At 50.9% G+C, this 23,627-nt stretch overlaps 1 protein-coding gene across 4 annotated transcripts in view; it reads right to left on the minus strand.

Moving 5' to 3' along the window:
- The window catches only part of BICD2 (BICD cargo adaptor 2), a 118,363-nt gene extending 106,988 nt beyond the window's left edge, over positions 1-11,375 (minus strand). For 3 of the 4 annotated variants that reach the window (XR_013994397.1, XM_081065615.1, XM_081065616.1), the window contains exon 1: positions 10,848-11,201. Coding sequence is in view for 3 of the 4 variants with exons in the window: in XM_081065615.1 (XP_080921741.1) it covers positions 10,848-11,087 (240 nt within the window). In the remaining variant the exon portion in view is untranslated. Of the gene's footprint in view, positions 1-10,847 lie in introns of all 4 variants that reach the window. The other variant, XM_081065617.1, reaches the window with a different exon arrangement.
- Positions 11,376-23,627: the final 12,252 nt, after the last annotated feature.

Genomic DNA, 23,627 nt, shown 5'->3' on the forward strand with positions numbered 1-23,627 from the left:
CCTGGAGCACGGCTGGGGCAGGGCAGCTGGGACATGTTAGGCTAGAAACACCAGGAGAACGGCTGGGTTGAAGTGGCCGGCTTTTCTCATTCTCAGCACATTTTCTCAAGTTATTAGCCCATTTTAGGAAGGTCAGCAAGTGCCCAGAGAGTCTAACCCAGGCTGTGTCCCCTGCGAGGACCCAGAGTTGTGTGGCCTCGGGACAAGAGCGGAGGAGGACTGGAGCCTCTGGAGAGGCGGGCGAGGCTGTGGTGATGTGATGTTCACGTGTGCCCAGAGGGGCTCTAAGGCGGGAGCCAGGGGGAGAGGAGGGTCTCAAGGACCGAGTGTCCCCACGTCTGGTGTCTGTAAGTCACCCTGGCAAGGTCAGTCCCAGGGGCCCCGAGGCACCTGCCACGAGGGGCGCCCGCACCCCGAGGAACTGAGAACACTGAAAGGAAACAGAAGCTGACACCCTGAGAGGGGAGCTGGGACCCCGAGCTAAAGCCAGACGTTTGGTCTCCCAGCCTCGACCCTCCACCTTGCACCCCTGGGAGTTGGAGTGGAAGGTAGGTGAAGCCTGAGGGATCCTTCCTGTGCTCTCTGGGAGGCACACACGCGCACACATCCCAGCACAGGGTGGCACGGGACACGGGACCCACCACTCCGCACTCATCCTGGGTCCACTTCACAGCCCAGTCACAACGGCAAGCGCTGCTCCCTGCGCAGCAGCCTCCCCGCAAACTGCAGCCAAGGACAGCGCGACACCTACACCTGGCCTTGGGCCCAGGTGCGCTCCCTGCCCGCGCCTCACTGCCCCCGGGGCCCTGAACACACGGGACCGTTCCAGACATCAGCCGTCACAGGCACCACCGTGGAGGTGGGACTGACAGCAGGAGAGTAGGGAAGAGGTGTGCGCCTCCCAGACCAGCCACCACCCTTGGATTCCTGCAGAGCTGCCCGGGGCAGCCACAGCGGGAACAGGAGTGGGGAGAGGCTGTGCGGGGGTCTCCGGGGAAGGGGTCCGACTCCAGGGGCCAGCAGGCAAGAAAGGCACTGCTGGATGGTGGCAGGCACGAGGCAGTCCGTTAAGCAGCCTGCCCGTGGTTTTCCAGGAGGGAAGTCAAGCCTGGCGAGCTGAGCCCAGATGGAAGGTCCCGGGGACCACTTAACAGACGAGGGCACAACAGCCTGGAGACAGAGAGAGCCTCACAACTGGGCCTCCATCGAGAGTCTGACCAACTGTACTAGTGATTTTTCTTCTTAAACATGTGCATTCCATTACTTTTTCTCAGGATTAAAAAAAAGACTCCCATTGATGGACAGTAACAAGGACTAACCCCAGAGTGCCGGGCTGAAGCCGGCGGCCGCAGACCCCAGCCAGATGTGCAGTCACACAACAAAACCCAAGGCTGAAGAGAAAGATTAGTCAGTGACACGTAAAAAAGATAGGAACCGAGTAAAACCAGGACCACACAATCAAGACAGCAGGATATTGGCGAACGGACAACTGCATAATCAGTGGGACTGAAAATGGGCGCAGAGAGCCAGATGCAGAGCCACACACAGCGACTGATCTGTAAGAAAGGAGCTAAAGCAATTCCACAGGAAAATCATCATCTCTGCAATAAATGGAGCTGGAACAACAAATATCCACACGCAATAAATTAATCTGGACACAGACCTTCGACCTTTCACAGAAACTACTCAAAATGAACTGTGGACATAAACATAAAATACAAAACTATAAAACTGCTGAATAAAACATAGGATGAGAATCTATGTGACCTTGGGTTTGGTGATGACAATCTTAACACCAGAAGCGTGAAAAGACAAGCCACAGACTGGGAGAAATTATTTGCAAAGACTTGTATCCAAAATAGATTAAAAACAAACTCTTAAATTCAACAATGAGAAAACAAACAACTCAACTTTAAAATGAACTTTTAAAAGGAAGAGATACAAATGGCAAAGAAGCACATGGAAAGAGGCTCCACATCTGAGTCAGCAGGCGAATACAAATGAAAACCACGAGACACCAGCACACCTATCAGAGTGGCTGAAACCCGGAAATCTGACGACCCAGTGCTGCCCAGGACAGGGCGTGACAGGGACTGCAGGATGGGGCAGCCACCTCGGAAGACAGAACACCGGTTTCTTACAAAGCTAAGCCTCCTCTTACCCTGCCACACACCAGTCACACTCCTTGGTGTTTACCCAATGGGCTGAAAACATGTCCACACAAAACCCGCACAGGAAGTCTATAGCAGCTTTATTAATAAAGCCCCAAAGGGGAAGCAACCAAGAGATCCAGTTTGAATGGATAAACAAACTGTGGTACATGCAGGCAATGAAATATTATTGTGATTGTAAAAAAAGCTATGAAATTACAAAGGCGGATGAATCTTTAATGCATACTGCTAAGTGAAAGACGCCAGTCTGAAAAGGCTGCACATACTGTATGATTCCAATGACATGACCTTCTGGAAAAGGCAAAACTAGGGAGACAGTAAAACTATCGGGATCAGTGGTTGCCAGGGGTTCCTGGTGGGAGGGTGTTGACACGGGAAGTTTTAAGGCAGCGGACCAATTCTGTCTGACACTTTAATGGTCGATCAATGCCACTGCTCATTTGTCATGACCAGGTAACTCTATAGCCCAAAGAGTGAGCCCTAAAGTACGCACATTTAAAAAAATCATTTAAGAGGTCATTGGATTCCAGGATGGAATGTAGAATGCAGTAAAACAGTACAACTGTATTACAAATGGACAAAACACCTTACTGAAGGGGTAGGAAGAATAAGATGCTTGCTTAAGGAACTTATTTGGAAATAAGCAGAGTACGTAAGACCAAAGCAAAGGAAATGCACATAAGACTATACTCCAGTTGATAAACTGTTTCCCAAGGGGGTTCAGGTCAACAGTTCTGACAACACCGTGACAAGTGCTGGGACAAGATGGTCACCTCCCTGGGCGATAGGGCAGCAGGTGTCTCCCTGCTAGAGGGATGTTACAGATAAGCGAGGGGAGGAGGTGCAAACGACCACGTGGTGATGGACCAGAGCTGGACACAGCAGGATGAACTCATGTCAGCTTAACATGCATGCAGGTGGCTACATCGCTAAATGTTTCTAGATGCGCATGGCCACGGGCCAGTACGCTCTGCTGGCTGACAGGGCCCAGCAGCAGTGATGCTCCAGGGCGCTGGGATAAATGGCTGATTCCAGGGCTGTTCCGACAGGATGGGCCCAGGGCATCTTACAGCACAGAAAAGGGAAGACGTGCTAAGAAAAGAGAGGGAGGGCGGGAAGGAATAAAATCACGATGACAGGCATCTCAAAGGGGCACAGGAGACAAATGACAGAGCTGCCAGGACCCAAATCTGGAAGAAGTTGAGCAAGAAAATAAAGCAGTACTGGATCACAACCCAACAGACCAATAGAAATGAATGGGCGAGTAAATAAAGGAAAAGGGAAGAGACAAGGCTCCCATGCAGAAAACTTCCAAATCCTCTACGTAGCCGCCCTGTCAGGGAGGGGAGCGCGACCCTGGGGTGGGCCGCACAGCCGGACAGCAGGGGAGAGCCCCTTTACAGCGGACACCCACACACACCCCAGCCAGGGCATCGGCGCCGGTGCCACAGGGCGTCACTGAGCCCTGACGGGGTGTGAGGAGAACAGCACCTCCCCTCTGGCCCTCCTCCCAGACCCGCAACCCCCTGTAGTCATGAGACAAATCTCAGACAGATCCCAAATGAGGGGCACTCAACACAGTACCTGAGCAGCACTCCTCAAAGCCACCAGAAACCATGGAAGTCTGAGAAACCGTCACAACCAAGCAGAGCCTGGGGAAATGGGACAGCTGGCTGTCCTGAACATCCTGGATGCTGTCCCTAGAGCAGAAAAAGGCCGGCAGGTAAAAACTAAGGAAATTGAATAAAGCATGAACTTGCGTTAACGAAGACGCACTGACACTGGCTCATCAACTGTCACAAATACACCACCGTGATGTAGGCGCGCCAGTGAAAGGAACAAGCCATGCGAGGTGCGCGGGAACTCTATCAGCGTCACCATTTTCTGTAAACCTAAAACTTTGCTAAAGCAGCTTACTTTTTAAAACAGTGTTACATGTTAAATAATTTTAAAAAGACGTAATGCTGTAACGCACAGGGCACTTTATCTCGACACAGCCTTGAGGTCTGTGGTGGGCAAGATGTCCCTGATGGGGAAGGTGGGCCTCCCGACCTGCGACGGACGGGGCACAGAGGCAGGTGGGTGGGTCGCGGGGTGCAGGTTCTGTGCTCACCGGGGTTTTCTGGGGACAAGTTCACATATAAATAAATGCTAAAATCTCATGAAGCTCACATTATTCCATCAAACATCATCCACTCTGGAACAAATCTTACTTTCCAAACAAGTGTCACAACAGAACTGACTGCTTCACAAAAGACATCAATCTAACCCAGTACAGCCCCATGTGTCCCTCAGCACACTGGCCATGGTGGCCAAGTCGACAACACTGGATGACAACGCAGGCTTGCAGAGACGCAGCTGTGGGAGTCTGCCCCTCCCCCTCCCTCACCCCCACTGGGAATACCCGCAACCCCATCTGCACCAGGCTACATGTGACAGCAGGCATGGCTTTGGACTCACAACTGCAGACAGCCCGACTGACACCCCCCCTTCCAGAGGCCAGTGTCCTCTCCGTCCCCCCCGGGTCACAGCTCTACAACACCCAGGGAGTCCCTCAGGCTGGTGGGGAAACCCGGACCCCTGCAGCGTGTGTGAGACAGGCTGTGAGGGGGAAGGAAGAAGGGGCACCCAGGGCATCATCCCAGGCTGCAGATGACAGACGGGGCCCTGGTGCACCCTGATCTGTCACTAAGGGAGCAGCTGGGCCACTGCCAGGGCTTCAGGCTGCACTGGCCTAAAACAAGGAGACCGAGACCCGGGGTAGGGCCACTCTCGGTCATATCAAGCACTGCTAGCCCACAGCTTGGGCCATCAGCCCTCCCTTTGAGCCCTGGCACCCCCACCTGTGAAATAGACAAGAAGGACTCCTCACTCCCGGTTCACAGAGCTGAGCACCCCTCAGCATCCGTCAGGACACACGAGGTTAGTGACCACGAGCCCCGGCACCCACTGTAGGTGCAGTAAAGGCTGTGTCAAGATAAAGTGACATGTGTGTTACAGTAACGAACTGGATGGGCGACAATGACCCAGCAATGCAAGAGCCAGGCCATGCATCGGCTGAAAGCATCACTCTGGCCAATTTTTAAGAACAGAAAACATTAAGAAAAGATAAGAGTGGGGTGTCAGGCCTGCATGGGGCTGGGGAGTGCAGCCACGTCCCCAGCAGGGAGGGAGGCAGGCTGGCGGCTGCAGGACAGGCACATGCAGCTGTGCCTGTGGAGAAGCGGAGGCCCTCACAAGTGCACCAAACAGACACGGCTTGGCTCCCGATGTAACAGAGCGACCAGAGCCCAAAATGGGAGGTCCAAACGACGGCTGGGTAGGGGCCAGCAGCAGGGACTCACTGGTAATTCTGTCAGCTATGAAAATTGCCCTATGGTAACGTTTTATAAAAAACAGCGCGTTTGTCTCAGCACAACACACCAATGCACTACTGAGGAAGGGAGGCAGAGAGAGGCAGCCAGAGCTGGGGCCTCCAGAGCGGCAGGCGGGTGGGCGGGCGGGCAGACACGAGCCAACCCCACTTTCCCTCCGCTCTGTTATGCTTCCAACTTCCCCTAAGGAAGGTGGAAGCCATTTAGGAGGGGAGCAACGCATAAAACTGCCTTTAGAAAAGCAAACCTGTGAAATGCAAACCACAACAACTATTTCATGTGCCACACACCAGATGGGAAGAGCACAGTTCCTTCCGAACCCACAGAAACTTCCGAGTCTTCATCTGCTTGAATGAAACCTGCTTCTCTGCAACTCAGGGTAACAGCAGACTCTTTGTCTTGTTAAAAACAACTGTTACAGACGCACAAAGCACCTTCTAATTTCTATGGTGTCTTCTGTATCTCACGTACATACAGAGGAACAAGACAGCTAGAAATGCCCGGCTGTTCCCCATGCTTGTTACCATCTTCCTACGTAATTCCCACAGAGACACTGCTCATTTCTACTTTCTGACGTCCCCAAAGTGGACAATTGTTAAACATATTACACTGTAGAAAAGCAGCTGGGCCCTACTCCTCCTTGATGTCATCTCCGCCTGAGACTGAACCACCTGCCGCAGCCCGAGGCCCACCTGGCCAGGCAGCCCATCTCTCGGTCCACCTGGGACAGCAGCTGGGAGGCCACACCGGGCCCTGTGCTTGGGGACCCACATTCCGAACACCAGAAAACACACAGGGCCCAGGGCCGCCTCACTGGTCAGAGGCTGCAGGGTCCCAGCCAGCCCCACTCCTCTCACTAAGAAACCCCATCTTTCTTTATCCCAGTGTGTGTAATGACCCTTCACTGACATGGAGAAGTGTGTCTGATGGGGGGTAGGGGAGGCAGCTGCCCCAAACTGACAAGGGGAAGCCGATCTCCTCCTTCGCAGGAAGTAAGGGGGTGCCCAGCGGGACCCCATGCTGACCTGGCCACAGAGGCGGCTGCTCACGTCCAAGGAGACTCAACCACTGGCCGCCACGGGCCACCCTCACCATAGGGCCCTGCACCACACTCACTGCCCTGACCCCAACGGGCAGAGCTGCACGTTCAGGACCACCCAGCGACGGAGGGCCCGGAGGGTCCAATCCCTGCCTGCAGCCAGGGTGCTACCACGGCCTCCACAGCACGCAGCGCCTCCTCGCCTGCGCAGGCAGCGCCTCTGTCAGGCCACAGGCCCCCAGCCCAGGGAGGCCTCCCTCCCGCCCTGCTCGCAGGAGGGGATGCTGAGCTGCACTGCTTCCCCCCTGGCCCACAGAAGAAAACAAACGGCACAGGAGAAGGTGCCATCTTGGCGGTTTTCAAAGCAAGAGGCCTTAACACTGATCGACAGCCTCCCACCAGACACACACTATGTATGCCCGTGGTACAGGGGACGGTGCCCAACAGTGCAGCTACAGTGCCCTGGGGACACTGCCTTTGGACGCTTGTAGCTGCCTCTCCTGACATCTATCCATGGGGACAGGGCCACCTCAGCACCTCCACATTCCCCGGACCCCAAGTCTGACAGCAGAACACTGCACAGCCTGGCTCCAAAAGGTCCTGGACTCCCAGAGCCCCCAAGGGCTCTGTGCTCCAAGTTCTAGGGCAGCGTCAGAGGGGCAGGAGATTCCCTACAGGCTTCAGCCAAACTCAGGACTCACACTCGAAGAGGCTGGCCTAGCACGGAAGCCTCCACTCGCCCTTCTCTCCTCAGCAGATACTTGTCCTCTAGGGACAGTGCCCAGGCTTACAGCCTTGCGTGAAGCGTAGCTTCTCTGCATCTCAGTTTCCCCAGCTACAATGAACACAAGAAGGTGGTGACCCGTTGGCTGGTGTGGGGACTGTGGGAGTCAGTGGGCCGTCGGGAGGCTACAGCCGGAGCAGCTCAGCTACGGGGGTGAGGCCCAGGGGCAGCCCTCCCACCACCCTCCTCCACGGGAATAAACCGGCTCACGGCTGTGACTCTGTGCAAACTATGGACAGGAACCTGGTGCTGAGGACCCCTTCTCTCACTGTCTGAGCCGCTGGGCTTTCCTCAGTCACTCCCCCCCACCCCTACTTCCATCTCCCCATCCCCTGGGAGAGATTATAAGAGGGGTGGGATGGACAATGCTTCCACCCACTCTGCCCGGCCTTTCATGTGGTTGCTGAGCCTGCAGGACAAGAAGGACGCCAAGGGTTGGGAGCTGGGTTCAGGCAAGTCCAGAGGCAGGGGCGGTCCTCCTGGCTTCCATGCGTCTAATGGTGAGAGCAGTGCAGGCTGAGCCAAGCTGGAGGCCCCAAGCAGCAGACCTGGGGCCCTCTGGGAGATGCAATAGGGCCGTTCCAGACCTGACCAGGAGCAGAGGCCAGGTGGCTGAGGGAATCCAAGCCTGAGAGAGAGGAGAGGAGCTAAGGACACCGGCCAGCAGTCACTTACAAAGTAAGCACTTCCTGTGTGCCAAGCTGTGGCAGGCTCTGTGCCCCACCCTTGACACACCGCAGCTCACTGAACCTGCTGCTTCCCCACCATGGAGGAAGGGGGACTTGGGACAGATGGGACCCTTACTAATCCAGGCTCAATCACTAGCAAAATGATTAGGCAAAATGGGCCAACAGGTCCCCCTTCCCTTTCCACGGTGTCAGCAGGACACATACATCCTCATCAAGTGCAGAAGGCTGCGGGACCGGCACTGCTGGCCACAACCACCGTGGACGCTCCCTTCTGGGCAGGACCCACTGACCTCAGCCGGCCAGCCAGCTTCCCTCCTTCAGACACAGGATTACCTGCAAGTGCGGGGCCCAAGTCCAGGCAACTCCACTGGCAGCAGGATTTGTTAGTAACTGAATCCACTTTAGTTCAAGAAATACAGTTTTAAGAGAATGAAGATGGTTCACCTCTCTATAGGACAAAAAAAAAAGGACCTAACAAATATTGTCTATTTAAATCTTGGTTTTTAAAATACAAGTTAATATTTTCAAGAATGACACTGGCCAAAACTAAAGAGGTTGACAGAGCCTGTGCTGGCATGGCTGTGAGTGAACTGGTGCAAGCTTTCTACCATGTTTCCCCGAAAATAAGACCTAGCCGGACCATCAGCTCTAATGCATCTTTTGGAGCAAAAATTAATATAAGGCCGGGTCTTATTTTAATATAAGACCGGGTGTTATATGACATAATATAGTATAGTATAATATAGTATAATACAATATAATGTAACATAATAAAAGACTGTCTTACATTAATTTTGCTCCGAAAGACGCATTAGAGCTGCTGGTCCGGCTAGGTCTTATTTTCGGGGAAACACAGTAGTAACATCAACGAGACTGACGCACCTTCCTCTGGCTTCTGCCACAACAGGGGGAAACTGAAGTTCAGGACATAGGGCCACGTGTCCAAGGCCATATAGCCAGTGTGTGCAGGAGCCAGGAGGTGACAACAAACTAAGCAAGCAGGTGCCTCAAGAACACCTGCAGAGACTGACACACCTGCTTCTCAATTCCTCCGGGACCCGCTGTCCAGACACAGCCCAGTAAGCGGAGCCAAGATTCTTGCATTGGCCAAAATGTTTGTGTCCAATAGTAACGAGCTAACAACGGAAAGGTCCCTTAGTGGGAAGTACTTCCCTCTGGGACAGTAGGTCCGGCCTGTTCTTACAGTGGACATGAACGTGAGCTTGTGAACACAGAAGGGGACTATGAGTGCTGTGGGGAGGTAGGATTGGGGGGTGAGCCCCATCCAGGGAGACCAGAATGGGGCTGAAGATGCTCCCACTGCATGCTCTTGCCGTCTCCTGGCCTCCCTCCATCATGGTGCAGCACCCCCACCCCCCACACACCAAGATGGGGCCCTTGCAGGAGGAGCCACATGTCACCTCTCTTGTGTAGATCCAGTGCCAGCCGAGCGGGTTCAGAGGAGGCACTAATACCTGCTGACAGGTGACAGGACTGAGGTCAGATGGGCAGCCACCTGCCTCCCCCAACCCACACATTCTTCACTGCCGCTTCCCCTGCACACCTGCTCGGCCAGGCATGGAATTAAGCATTAGCGTGGATTCATTCATTCTCTCCTCCCCACTTCAAAAGACGAGTCTACTGGTGTCCCCAGTGGGGTACGGAGGCTCTGAACAGTCTGGGCACCTGCCTGAGGCCACTGGGAGCGTTGGTGCCAGGAGATGAGCAGTGGGGAAAACACCTAGCACTGTGGATCCCAGAACCAAGGGCCAAAACGCCACCAGGACAAGGAACGGTCAGTGGGGCAAGGGGCACACTGTCAGACTACGCACGCGACACTGTGCCCCTGCTTTTCAAATATATGCCCTTCAGAACAACCCTGTTGGGTGGGCAACGCTGCAGAGGGAGAAGTTAAGGCCCCTGTCCACAGCCACGTCACCAGCAAGGGGACAGAGCCTGAGTGCAAAGCTGGGTGTCCCACCAGAAGGCAAGCCTCCCTCTCCGCCTCCCACAACGGGGCTGGAGAAGTCAGCGAGGACTGGTTGAGAAGCGGTGTTTAAACCACTAAGGAGAACTACTTCTTGGAAGGACTGGCCAGCTGTCCTGCTGCTAGGCTCCCAGGCAGCGTGCGGGTCCCACCCCTTATCCGGACTGAAAGCTGCACAGGAGACACAAGGCTCCCTCTGGGACAAATACCCACAGACCTGTCACCAGTGTGCACGGAAGGGTCTGGGAGGGCGGCCAGGACAGGAAGTGGGCGGGAAAAGCACCGCATCCGAGATAAGCGACAGAGAGCTGGCCTGGGAGGGACAACAGGGGACCCCCAACCTGCAGCAATAACGGCCACACGCAAGGCCAGCCCCGTTCGCAGCCCTTTCCTGGCCTGGAGAACGCCCTGAAGCCACTGACGGCGGCTGCGCCGGAGGGGGAAGCCACCGCCGGCGTTTCCCTGCATCCCCTCACCCGGGACGCCAAGCGCCGCACGCAAGTCCCCCGCGCGTGCCCGAGGCCCGCCTCCGGGGCAGGCACACCGGCCACCGGGGCAGGCACACCGGCCTCCGGGGCAGGCCAGGGCCCCCGCGCGCGCCGCCACCACCCCGGGCGCCGCAGCGACCGCAGCCAGCCGTGCCCGCCGACCCTGGACTCCCTGGGGCCGCCCGGCTGCGTGGTGGCGCGGCCCGGCGTCGGGGGTCCGCTCGCGGGTGGGCCGGGCCCGGGTGACGGGTCGGGACGGGGCCGCGCGAGCCGGGGACGCCGGAGGGCGTGGCGGCGGCCGCCCACGCGGCTCACCTCCTTGAGCTGCTCCATCTCGCCGCGGATGGCTTCGTAGTCCACCTCAAGCTCCTCGAACTGCAGCTTGAGCTGCTGCTTCTCCTCGAGCACCGCCAGACCATATTCGGCCGCCTGGATCTTCTCGCGCGTGGTCTCGGCCAGCTCGTGCGACAGTCGCTTCACCTCGGCGCGCAACCACTCGGGCTGCGCCTCCATCACCAGCCGCGCGTACTCCTCCTCCTCGGACGGTGCCGACATGGTGGCCGGAGCCCGGCTCGCGTCGCTTCCACCGGGGTTCAGGCCGGGATCCCGTCCGCTTAGCCACCGCCCAGCCAGACGGCGCCTGGGCCGCCGCGCAGCCGCAGTGCGCTCCCCGCCGCGCGGGGCACTATGGGTGCGGTAGTCCCGCCCGCGGGACTACAAGGCCCGTTGTGCCACGGGCCCGTCCGCCCCAGCCGGTGATTGGCCGGGTCCCACGCCGGGCGACCCTACCAACGCCATCGCCTCGGCCGCCACCGCCCAGAGCGTTGTGGTTGCCGTAGTCCCGCCCGTGCGCCCACTACAAGTCTCGTCATGCCCTGCGCCCGCCCACCCCCGATCATGATAGGCCGTTGCGGAGCCGGAAGCACTGGTGTTTTCCGGTGCCCGAGCCCTGGGCCGGTGAGGCGGAAGACCCGCGGTGGACGCACGTGTCCCGGGAGTGCCTAGCGCCGGCCCACGTGGGGCGCCCCAGCTTCTGGGGCGCTGTAACCAGCACGTGTCGAGGGCGAGAAATGGTGAAGCTGGCGGCTTGAAGTTTCTAGTACGACGGACGAGCAGACGGGCACTGTGAGGGCGACGCGGCGCCCCCGAGCGCGCGGACTGGGCCCGCGGGCTCAAGGGGCGCCTTCGCCCCCGCTGAATTTCGGAGTGCTCCGACGTGCTTCCTAAGAAGCCCCCTTCCCACGTGCAGCGCAGAGGTCCGACGCAGGCCGGCGGCGCTGACGCCGCCCTCGGGCCGCGGCTGCGGTAGGTGGAGCCGGCCTGCCCGTCGCCCCGGGAGGCCGGCGTGCCTCCTCCTCCGCCTGGGAGGCTGTGTCCCGCGGTCCTGTTGACCTGACGCGCCCGGCGAGTGGCCGGAGGGGCGCGGCCCGGCGCCTGCATCCCCGCGGGCGGGGTCCGCGCGCCGGCCGCCCTGCCGTCTCCTTCCCGCCCCGGGAGAAGGCACCGAGGCTGCACGCGTGCCGTCGCGCCTCCAGCGCGGAGCCCACGTGAATCGCCCCGTGCTGCGTCTTTCCTGTAGCCATCGCTCCTTGTCCACGCAGTAGCCTGGCCTGCTGAGGAACGTGCCCGTTAAGAGTGCGGATCGCGGGATTCCGCCTTACGCCACGACTGGCAATGCGACGTCCTCCTTGCTTACCTAGGTGGCCACGCGGCAGGCTGGCCTCCGGGGCCTTTCGGCGCTCTGCGTCCCAGACCTGGGATTAGCCGCGGGGCCCATTCCTTTTACTGGTTTAATGTTTCATTTGTGTAAGAAGGACTCGTCGTAATTTTACTTGTGAAACTAAAAAACACAAAGGAGGGCATTCGACCACAGTAGGAGTAGAATTCCCACCGAGCCCGGTGGCCTGGGGCTGTCCTGGTTTCAGCACTGAGACCCTCAAGTCCTGGGCAGTGCGGCCTGGGCACCCCTGTCAGCCTAAGTGGGAGGGGTCCTAGGGAAAGGGGGGGCAGGAATCAGCCTCGTTTGAGCGGGCTTAGCATCAGAGGAAGCCCTGCTGCTCCTTGGTTCACAGCCTCCGGGACGACGCCCCCTTCCGACTCAGGATGGCCAGACTCAGAGCCCCCAAGCCCACCCTCCATGCCTTCGTGTGGGACTGGCCTGAGGGGGGAGAGGGGAAAGGCCATGGGACTATGGGGCAGGCATTGACCATGGAGCGTTGAACTTGGGGACAGGCAGGGACTTTTCTAGGTGCTGACAGAGGACCTAGCACTGCCGCTGTGGGCTTCCTGCAGGACGGACAGCTGTTCTGGCCATCAAGGTTAGAGCCATGAGGGAGGAGCCATGATGTGTGACCGAGTTGGGGGACAGCATCAGGGAAGGATGCCCTGAGAAGGTGACACCCAAAGGATGCAGTCAGGCTGCCACAGTAAGGCTAAGGGAAGCAGGGTCATTCTTGTTGAGTTCCGACTGGGCCCCAACATGGATAGGAACCTGAGCTATATCATCTTGCTGAGTCCTCACGACACCCCAGGATGTAGGAGTCACACTATTTTCTTTGACAAATAAGGAAACAGCAGAATCCTCAGTACCACGCTCCAACTCCTCACATCTCTCATCTGCTGTCTCAATCTGACAGCAAAGGATGGACCCGCCTCAGCCTCCTGCCGTCCCAACTGCCCCTTCCATGGCCTGAGCCCCTTGCCTCCTGCCACCTTCCCCATCCTTCCCCAGGTCCCCAACCCTTTCTCTCACGGCAGCACAGGGTCCTTAGACTCAAGGCAGATCACACCCCCTCTCCTCAAATCCCTTTGAGTACATTCAGGCTGCTATAAAAATAAGACTGGGATATATAAACCAAAAAGAACAAGACAAACAAATGAGAAACAAAAACTCATAGACACAGACAATAATTTAGTGGTTACCAGAGGGTAAGGGGGTGGGGGGTGGGTGATGAGGGTAAAGGGGATCAAATATATGGTGATGGAAGGAGAACTGACTCTGGGTGGTGAACACACAATGGGATTTATAGACGATGTAATACAGAATTGTACACCTGAAATCTATGTAAATTTACTAACAATTGTCACCCCAATAAATTTAATTAAAAAAAAAAAAGACTGGGAGGCTTTTAAACAGCACACACTTATTTCTCACGGTTCCGGAGGCCGGAAGCCCAAGATCACGGTGCCACAAGATGCAGTGTGGTGAGAACCCACCTCTTCCTGTGTCCTCATGTGCCAGGAGAGGTGCGGGAGCTCCCAGGTGTCTCGTTATAAGGGCACGAATCCCATCACGAGGACTCCAGCCTCATGACCTCATCACCTCCCAAAGGCCCCACTTCTTATCAGCATCACCTTGGGGGTCAGGATTTAATGAATGAATTGGGGGGGGGCAAGGCTAGTTATGGCCACTGCCCCCTAGGCCCTGCCCAGTCTCAGAAGTGGGCCTCCCACCCTCATCCCCCCTCCCCTCTGGCTGTGCTCCCCTTCCTGGCTTCATCTCTCTCCATTTCATCCTGTTTCCTGTGGTTTATTCACCTTTGCACCTTTGTCCACTCGGGAAAGTCTGCTCCAGGAGGGCAGGGGCCTCGATCCCACCCGGCCCGCACCAGGGGCTCCAGCCAGGCGCTGTGGAAATTCGGCTTAGCTGGTGGACACTGGACTGTCATCACTATCCTCCACTCCCTGAACCCCCACCCCTCACCAAGAGGGGAGCAGGGGAGAACAGAGGCAGCCGTGGCATAGGGGGGTGTCAGGGACTGCCCGCAATGTTCCCCCAAGAACACCTGGGTGACAGCCTGGGGGCAAAGGAAGTGATATCCTCCCCCAAATCTGCCCTGCCTTTGTAAGCAGACTCCTGCCCTGGATGAGAGAGAGCAGGACGTTCCTGTGCACAGGTGTCCAGGCTGGGGCTGGCCTGGGTGTGGGCAGTTGGCCGCCTTGCAGCTCCTTTCCTGCTGTTCCCTCGAGAGCTCTGAGTGCCAGTGTGCGCCCTTCCAACCTGGAATCCTGTCTCCTCTCTGCCCATGGCTGTCCAGTTGTGGGCCGAGTTGCAAAGCCTCTCCTGTTAGGTGTCCTTGGCCAGTTGCCAGCACAGTGAATGGTGTGGTGTCCCCCACATACTCATTCTGCATGCCATAGGATGAATCTTTGGCCCAAATGTTATTCACTCAATAAACTGTGTGCCAGGCCCTGGGGGTTCAGACACAGTGATGATGGAGGTGAAGACCCCAATGTACTTTCTGAGCATTTACCCTGTTCCAATCCGATCAAGCACTTTGCATGCACATGCCATCTCTCATAAGCCTCACAAGTTACAAGGCAGGTATCACTGTTCTCACTATATAGGTGAGGAAACTGAGGCACAGAGGTCACGTACCTTATATGGGAGAAGCCCAGAATCTGAACCCAGGTGTTTGTGAATCCAGAACCTGGCACCCAGCCTTCCCTGGGGGAACAGACTTCACCAGCTAACTCAACCAATGCACCTGGGGCACTCAGGAGCCCACAGGGGCAGTACTGGCTCTGGAGGACTCAACACGTCACAGAGTGGGTGGCAGTGGCAGGGTTCTGGAGGAGGCTCTAGTGTTTGCCGGGCACAGAAGGTGGAGAAGAGTGTCCCAGAGAGGCAGAGGTGGAATCATGGACAAGCGTGGCCTGCAGGAGGGTGGACGGGGGTGAATTCAGGACATGACGGAATGCGTGTGTGTCCATGTGTCTACACATGCATGTGTGCGTGTGCATATGTGCATGGGGAGGTGATGAAGGGGAGCTGGTGGCGTCAGACTGTAAAACTCTACCCTAGCCAAATACTTGCATCATCAATTTCACGCTGGTGTTGACCAGCTCCACTTGGGGGTGATACCTTTCAGTTCTCTGGAAGCAGGAAGGACTGCTGAAGTAAAGTTTGTGGTGAAAGGTGGTTATTTGGGGTCAAGGCCTGAGAAGGAAAGAGGAAGCCGCTAGATAGGGCAGCGGAAGAAGCTGAATTTCGCTGTGCACTTGACCAAGACTCACCAGCCCTGGTCAGAGTTCACACCTGCCATGCGGAGGCTGCAGTCAGCTTGCTGGGGCAGGTTCCAGAGCAGTGATTGTTAAGCTTAGCACAATTTCAAAGTGCGTCCATGTCATAGCATGTATGAGAACTTCATTCCATTGTATGGCTGAATAATACTCTATTGTATGAGTAGACCACATTCTATGTATCTACGCATCTGCTGATGGACACGGGTGGTTTGCACCCTTTGGTATTACGAATAATGTTGCTATACGCATTGGTGTACAAATGTCTGTTTGAGTCCCTGTTTCAACTCTTTACAGTAGATATCTAGAAGAGAATTGTTGGATCATATTGTAACTATGTTTAACCTGTTGAGGAAGTGCCATACTTTATTTTCCATTTAAAAAAATAATAGCCATCCAAATGGGTGTGAAGTGGTATATCAATGAGATTTTAATTTTATCTCCCTAATGACTACCGATGTTGATCACCTTTTCAAGTGCTTACTGGACATTTGTATATCTTCTCTAGAGAAATGTTTCTTTAAGTACTTTGACTATTTTTGAATTGAGATATTTTTGTTGTTGAGTTGTAGGAGTTCTTTATATATGAGGTCACACAATTAAGTTCACAAATTCATTCTATATAAAGTACTACATATGAGTACCTCACTGCTGAATATGATTATGGTCACTTTCAAAGTTCTCCCCCTGGGAAGCTATGCACCGACACCAGTGCCTAGTCCACCTTCAAAGTAATTTGGAACTCTTTTTCTGGAATGGTCATCAGAGCTGTTGTCATATTTCCCTTGATGTCCTGTATGTCATCAAAATGTCTTCCTTTCAATATTTCCTTTATCTTCAGGTAAAGAAAGAAGTCATTGGGGGCCAGATCAGGTGAGCAAGGAGGGTGTTCCAATACAGTTATTTGTTTACTGGCTAAAATCTCCCTCAGAGACAGTGCCGTGTGAGCTGGTGCATTGTCGTGATGCAAGAGCCGTGAATCATTGGTGAAAAGTTCAGGTTGTTTTCATCTAACTTTTTCACGCAGCCTTTTCAGCACTTCCAAATAGTAAACTTGGTTAACTGTTTGTCCAGCTGGTACAAATTCATAATGAATAATCCCTCTGATATCAAAAAAGTTTAGCAACATTGTTGCAACAAGTTCGCAAATTTAATTGTCAGACCTCGTATTGTAGATATTAATTCCTTATCATATATATGATTTACACATCTCTTCTCCCATTCTGTAGAGTCCCTTTTCACTTTTTGGAAGTGTCTTTTGAAGCACAAAAGTTTTTAACTTTGATAAAGTCCAATTTGTCTATTTTTGTGTTTGTTGACTGTGCTTTTGGTGGCATACCCAAGAAATCAGTGCCAAATCCAATGTCATGAAGATTCCCCACTAGGTTTTCTTCTAAGAGGTATATTTTTTTTAGCTCTTACATTTAGGTCTTTGAACCATTTTCAGCTAATTTTTGTATACAGAGTAAGGTTAAGTGTCCAACTTCGTTCTTTTGCACGTTGTATATCCCATTTGTTTAAGAGACTATCAGTTCACCATTGAAACCATTTGTTGGCACCCTTGTCAAAAATCAGTCAACCTTATATGTGAAGGTTTATTTCTGGGCTCTTTATTCTATTCCTTTGGTCTATATGTCTATGTTTATGCCAGCACCGCACTTTTGCTTACAGCAGCTTTGTAGTAAGTTTTGAAATAGGAAAGTGTGAGTCCTCCAATTTTGTTCTTCTATTTCAAGATTGCTTTGGCTATTCAGGGTCCCTTGAGATTCCATATGAGTTTTAGGATGAATTTTCTATTTCTGTAAAAACTGCTGTTGGAATTTTGACAAGGATTACTTCGAATCTGTAGACGGTTCTGAGTAGTATTGTCATCGTAACAACACTGTCTTCCAGTCTATGAACACAAAATATCCTTTCATGTATATGAGGTCTGACAATTAAGTTCGTGAACTTGTTGCAATGATGTTGCTAACTTTTTTGCTATCAGACGGATTATTCATTATGAATTTGTACCAACTGGACAAACAGTTAACCAAGTCTCCTATTTGGAAGTGCTGAAAAGGCTGCGTGAAAAAGTTAGACGACCTGAACCTTTCACCAACAATTCATGGCTCTTGCATCACGACAATGCGTCAGTTCACAGGGCATTATCTGTGAGGGAGTTTTTAGCCAGTAAACAAATAACTGTATTGGAACACCCTCCCTACTCTCTTGGCCCCCAGTGACTTCTTTCTTTACCTGAAGATAAAGGAAATATCAAAAGGAAGACATTTGGATGACATTCAGGATATCAAGGGTAATACGATGACACCTCTGATGGCCATTCCAGAAAGAGTTCCAAAATTGCTTTGAAGGGTGGACTAGACACTGGCGTCGGTGCAGAGCTTCCCAAGGGGAGTGCTTCGAAGGTGACTATAGCACTGAGGTATGCAGCACTTTTTCTAGGATGAGTTCTCAAACTTAATTGTCAGTTCTCGTATGTCATCTTTAATTTCTTTTAGCAATGTTTTGCAGTTTTCAGTCTACAGGTCTTTTGCCACCTTAGACTTTTAATTCCTAAGTATTTTTATACTATTGTAAATCTGTTTTCTTAATTTACTTCACAGGTTGTTCATTGTTAGTGTATAGAAATGCTATTGATTTTTGTCTGTTAATTTTGTGTCCCACAACTTTGCTGAATTTGTTTATTAGCTCTAATAGGTTATTTTGGGGGGTGGGGGGTGGGGAATCTTTTGGGTTTTTTACATACAAGATCATGTCATCTATGGACATATATAATTTTACTTTTTCTTTTATAATATTTATGCTTTTTATTTATTTTTCTTGCTGAATTACTCTGGTTAGGACTTCCAGTACTATATTGAATAAAAGCAGCAAAAGCAGGCATTCTTTTTTTTCAATTACAGTAAACATACAATATTATATAAGTTTCAGGTGTACACTATAGTGATTAGATATTTATATAACTTACAAAGTGATCACTCCAATAAATCTAGTACCCATCTTACACCATACATAGTTATTACAATGTTATTGACTATATTCCTTATGCTATACTCTACATCCCCATGACTGTTTTGTAACTTCCAATCTGCACTTCTTAATCCCTCCCTGTTTTTCATCCATCCTTGTAAACCCCTTCCATTTGGTAAACATCAACATATTCTCTGTATCTCTGAGTTTGTTTCTGTTTTTTGTTTGTTTGTTTTGTTCTTTAGTTTCCACATATAAGTGAAATCATATGGCATTTGTTTTTCTCTGACTTCTCCACTCAGCACAATACCCTCTAGGTCCATTCATGTTGTTGCAGATGGCAAGGTTTCATTCTTTTTTATGGCTAAGTAATATTTCATTTTGTTTATGTAACACCTTTTCTTTATCCATTCATTCACCAATGGACACCCAGGCTGCCTCCACACCTTGGCCATTGTAAACACTGCTGCAATGGACACATGGATGTGCAGGTCCCTTAGAAGTAGCATTTGGGTTTCTTCAGATAAATACCCAGAAGTGAGATTACTGGGTCCTTCTTTGTCTCTTGTCATAGCCTTTGTTTTAAAGTCTATTTTGTCTGGTATAAGTATTGCTACCCCAACTTTTTTTGTTTGTTTGTTTGTTTCCATTTTCATGAAATATCTTTTTCCATCCCTTTACTTTCAGTCTGTGTGTGTCTTTGGATCTGAAGTGAGTCTCTTGTAGGCAGCATATGTAAGGGTCTTGTTTTCTTATCCATTCAGCTACCTCCTATCTTTTGATTGGGGCATTTAATTCATTTATATTTAAAGTAATTGTTGATAGATATGTAGTTATTGCCATTTTATTATTCACATTTTCTAGCTTTTTTTTTTTTTCAATCTTAAAGAAGCCCCTCCAAGATTTCTTGCAATACTGGTTTAGTGGTGATGAACTCCTTTAGCTTTTCCTTATCTGGGAAGGTCTTCATCTATCCTTCAATTCTAAACAGTAGCTTTACTGGGTAGAGTAATGCCTGTTGTAGGCCCTTCTTTTCATCACTTTGCATATTTTTGCCAGTCCCTTCTGGCCTGCAAAGTTTCTGTTGAGAAATCAGCTGACTGTCTTATGGAGGGTCCCTTGTATGTAACTAACTGCTTTTCTGTTGCTGCTTTTAAGATTTTCTCTTTGTTTTTAAAGTTTGGCATTTTAATTATGATGTGTCTTGGTGTGGGACTGTTTAGGTTCACCTTTTTTGAGACTCTCTGCACTTCCTCAGTTTGTATATCTATTTCTTGGCCAGGTGAGGGAAGTTTTCTGTCATTGTTTCTTCAAATAGGTTTTCAGTTCCTTGCTCTCTCTCGTCTCTTTCTGGTCCTTCTATGATGTGACTGTTGGTGTGTTTGATGTTTCCCATATGCCCCTTAACCTCTCCTCAATCTTTTTGTATTCTTTTTTCTTTTTGGCTGTTCTGATTGGGTGTTTTCTGCTACCTTATCTTCAAAATCACTGATTTGATCCTCTGCTTCATTTAATCTAGAGTTGATTCCCTCTAATATATTATTTCAGTTGTTGCATTCTTCATTTCTGACTTTTTCTTGTTTATGTTTTCTATTTTTATTTTGATGTTTCCTATCTCTTTGTTGAAGTTCTCCCTGGTTTAATTGAGCATCCTTATAACCAGTGTTTTGAACTGTATGTCTGATACATTGCTTGTCTCCATTTTGTTTAGTTCTTTTTCTGGAGCTTTGTTCTGTTCTTTTATTTGTGACATGTGTCTCTGTCTCCCCCTTTTGGCTGCCTCCTTGTGTTTATTTCTATATATTAGGCAGGGCTGCTATGTCTGCCAGTCTTAGTAGCGTGGCCTTATGTAGTAGATGTGCTGTGGAGCCCAGTGGCACATTCTTACTGGTCACCCGAGCTTGGTGCTCCAGAGGTGTACCTTGTGTGGGTTGTGTGTGCCTTCCTGTTGTATTTGAGCCTTGGTTGCTGTTTGAATGTCAGTGGGAGGGATTGGCCCTCGGACTGATTGGCTGTGAGGACTGGCGATGACTACAGTGGAGGAGCTACAGAGCAGGGTTCACTTTAGATGGGCTCTGGTGCCCACCCAGTCTGCCCTTTTGGTGTGTTGTCCTCAGAGGTGGCAGATGCTGCTCCGGCTCAGTCTTAAGCCAGCCAATGGGTATCTCAGCCCCAGGGCCTCCTGGGAGGGGTCCTGCCACAGGCCAAGTTCAGCCACAGCCTGTGCCCTGCCTGGGTCCACCTGTCATGAGCTACAAAACAATCCACAAATAGCCACCTCCTTCACTGAGCTAGGAGGTGCCTTGAGAGTTCAAGTCTCAAACCAAGGTCAGCTGCAGCTAGTGCCATGATTGGGACTGCTCAGAAAGAGGTTTGGGGCATGCCAAGGCCAGACGCTGCTTGTTTGGGGGTTGTGAACCTTTGAGAGATTTTAGGAAAGTCCACAGCATTAGCCACAATAGGTTGTTTGTATGGAAAAGCCACTAGAAGTGACTTGGAGAGCTTACAAGTTGGGTGGGACAGGGTCTCAGAATAATCAGGGTAGGTTGCACAGAGTCAGCCAGGTTTATGGAGTCTCAGATATGTTGGCCACCTGTGTCTGCAAGCTGGAAGGTTGGAGGGCCTAACAAGAAATAATGGATTCTGCCAGCACGTCTGTTTGAGAGAAAGCTGCCCCTCCAGACCTCACTCTATGCCAGACAATTCATTTCTTCCCCGTATGACCCTCACACCTTTTGAGCTGCTGCCCCAGCACTGGAGATCAGAGTGAAGGAGTCATCAGTGAGAAAGTCTGTGCATGTTCCCTTTAATAGGAACACCTAGGACTCCAGCAGCCCTCTGTCTCACTCAGCCACAACCTCTACTGGTTTTCACAGCCAGAATTTATAGGCATTTCTCTTCCCAGAGTTAGGGAACCCCAGGCTAGGGAGCCCGGCATGGGGCTGGGACCCCTCACTCCTCAGGGGGGACCTCCACAGCTGAGATGCTCCTCCCAATTTTTAACCACCACACGTGGGAATGGGGACCAGCCCATTCTATATCTCTGTGCCTCCTACCAGTCTCTAGGTGGCTTCTTCTGTATGTCCTTTATTGTAGAACTTCTGTTCAGCTAGATTTCAGGCAATTCCCAAAGACTATTTTTCTGTAGTTTAGTTATAATTTTGATGTGGTCATGGGAGGAGGCAAGCACAGCTTTTACCTTCTCCACCATCTTGACTGGAAATTAAAAGTGAGCATTCTTGTCTTGTTCCTGATCTTATGGGAAAAGCTTTCAGTCTTTCACCACTGAGTGTGATGTTCACTGTGCATTTCTCTTTATCATGTTAAGAAAGTTTTCTTCTAGTTTTTTGAGTGTTTTTGTCATGAAAGGGTGTGTGACATTATCAAATGGTTTTCTGTAGCAATTGAGATTATCATGTGGGGTTCCCCCTTTCATTCTTTTAATGTATTATGTTATATTGCTTGATTTTCATGTGGTGAACCATCTCTGTATTCTGGGAATAAATCCTATTTGGTCATAGTATATGATCCTTTTAATATACAGCAGAATTTTGTTGGCTAGTATTTTGTTGAGGATTTTTGTGGCAATATTTATAAAGAATAAATGGTCATTAAGGAAGATACCTTAAAAGGTAAATGAAAATCACCAAAGTCCCCTAGTTAAGCTGATGGTGCTACATGGAACTGAACTTGATACCATGTCAAGAGAGGGAAGAAACAGGAGATAGAGTCTCTGTGATTGCAACTCTGGAACCTGTCCTTGCACACTTCCTGCAGAACTGGAAGAAGAGAAGTGAAATCATTGTGGTTTGAATATGGTGGGAGTGTGGGGAAGTATTTTTCCTTGAATATTTTTAATAAAGGAATTATTGTTAATTTTAGGTGTAATTATGTACGAAAAAATATATTTTTTTTCTAAAGTATTTACAGGTGGGGGACATAATGTTTGGTGTTTCTTTTAAAGTATTCCAAATATAAAGGTAGAGAGGGAGAATGAAACAAACAGAAGTTGTTGATGGTACTTGGAGCTGGGTGGGTGCACACACTGTTGCATTAGGCTCTTGACTTTTGGGTCTATGTCCAAAATTTTTAAGAAATATTTTCTTTTCTTTTTTTTTTTTTTTAGGTTGTCTATGGTTTGTTGAAACTATTACAGCATAGCAGGAAGATTAAAATGGGTCCATGCAGTGTTTTGAAATTCATCCCAACTGTAGGCTGAGTGACCTACAGGTTGGATAGACTGCCAAAGTCCAAGAATTCAGCATTTCCTTAATGTTCGGATCAACTTCAGTGATCTCCTGATCCAGGACTGAGACCTCAGAAACATCATTCTCTCTTCTTTCTCTTTCTTCTTCCTGCAGCTTGATGGAGATACCTCTACGGGCTTCTCTGAATGCGCTTCATCAGTTGTGTGACATAGTTGTGTGTCATGTTGTGGAGCTTCTTGCTGAGAATAGTGGTGATCTCGCACACGTGCTTGTTGATGTGGAAGTCATTGCCCCGTCGCGCGCGTAGCAATTCTCGATGATGACCTGAGTCACTTTCTTCATGGGCTCGGTATGAATGCAGCCCATCTTGTGGGTTGCTGGTGATGAAGAAAGATTTTCAAATGCTTTAATTTTATAATGACATTATTTTCATAAAGCATGAGAAGACTAAATAATGAAGATCATTTGCCTGTCTGCTCAGAAATGTGTCAAGCTGCCATCTAGTACCACTTAACTTCTAAATGGCTGTCCCTTCTAGGGACAGAGTGCCTGACCAGTGGACATAAATTCTGGTCTCATGCTTTGACCTACTTCTTATTATAAATGAATCCATTGGTATCCCATTTATCAGTTGCTCTCATGTGCCTCCTTCTACGACTTTATTTTTTAAAATACTGTTATTGTTTTTAGGTAATATGAGTAGACCAGTGAGGCAATAAATATCCCTGCCCATCATCTTTGAGGCCTGCATAATTCTCTTGTTCCTGGAAGGGGGACATTTCAGTTGGTAAAAGTTGTTGAATTAATATTGCCATAGATGTTCAATAATATAGCTGCTGGGATGGGGTCTGTTTGGGCACCTTTCCCAGTCCAGCTTCTGACTGAGGTTTTC

This window comes from Rhinolophus hipposideros (assembly GCF_964194185.1).
Source record: "Rhinolophus hipposideros genome assembly, chromosome: 11".
In the NCBI taxonomy this organism is placed as follows: domain Eukaryota; kingdom Metazoa; phylum Chordata; class Mammalia; order Chiroptera; family Rhinolophidae; genus Rhinolophus; species Rhinolophus hipposideros.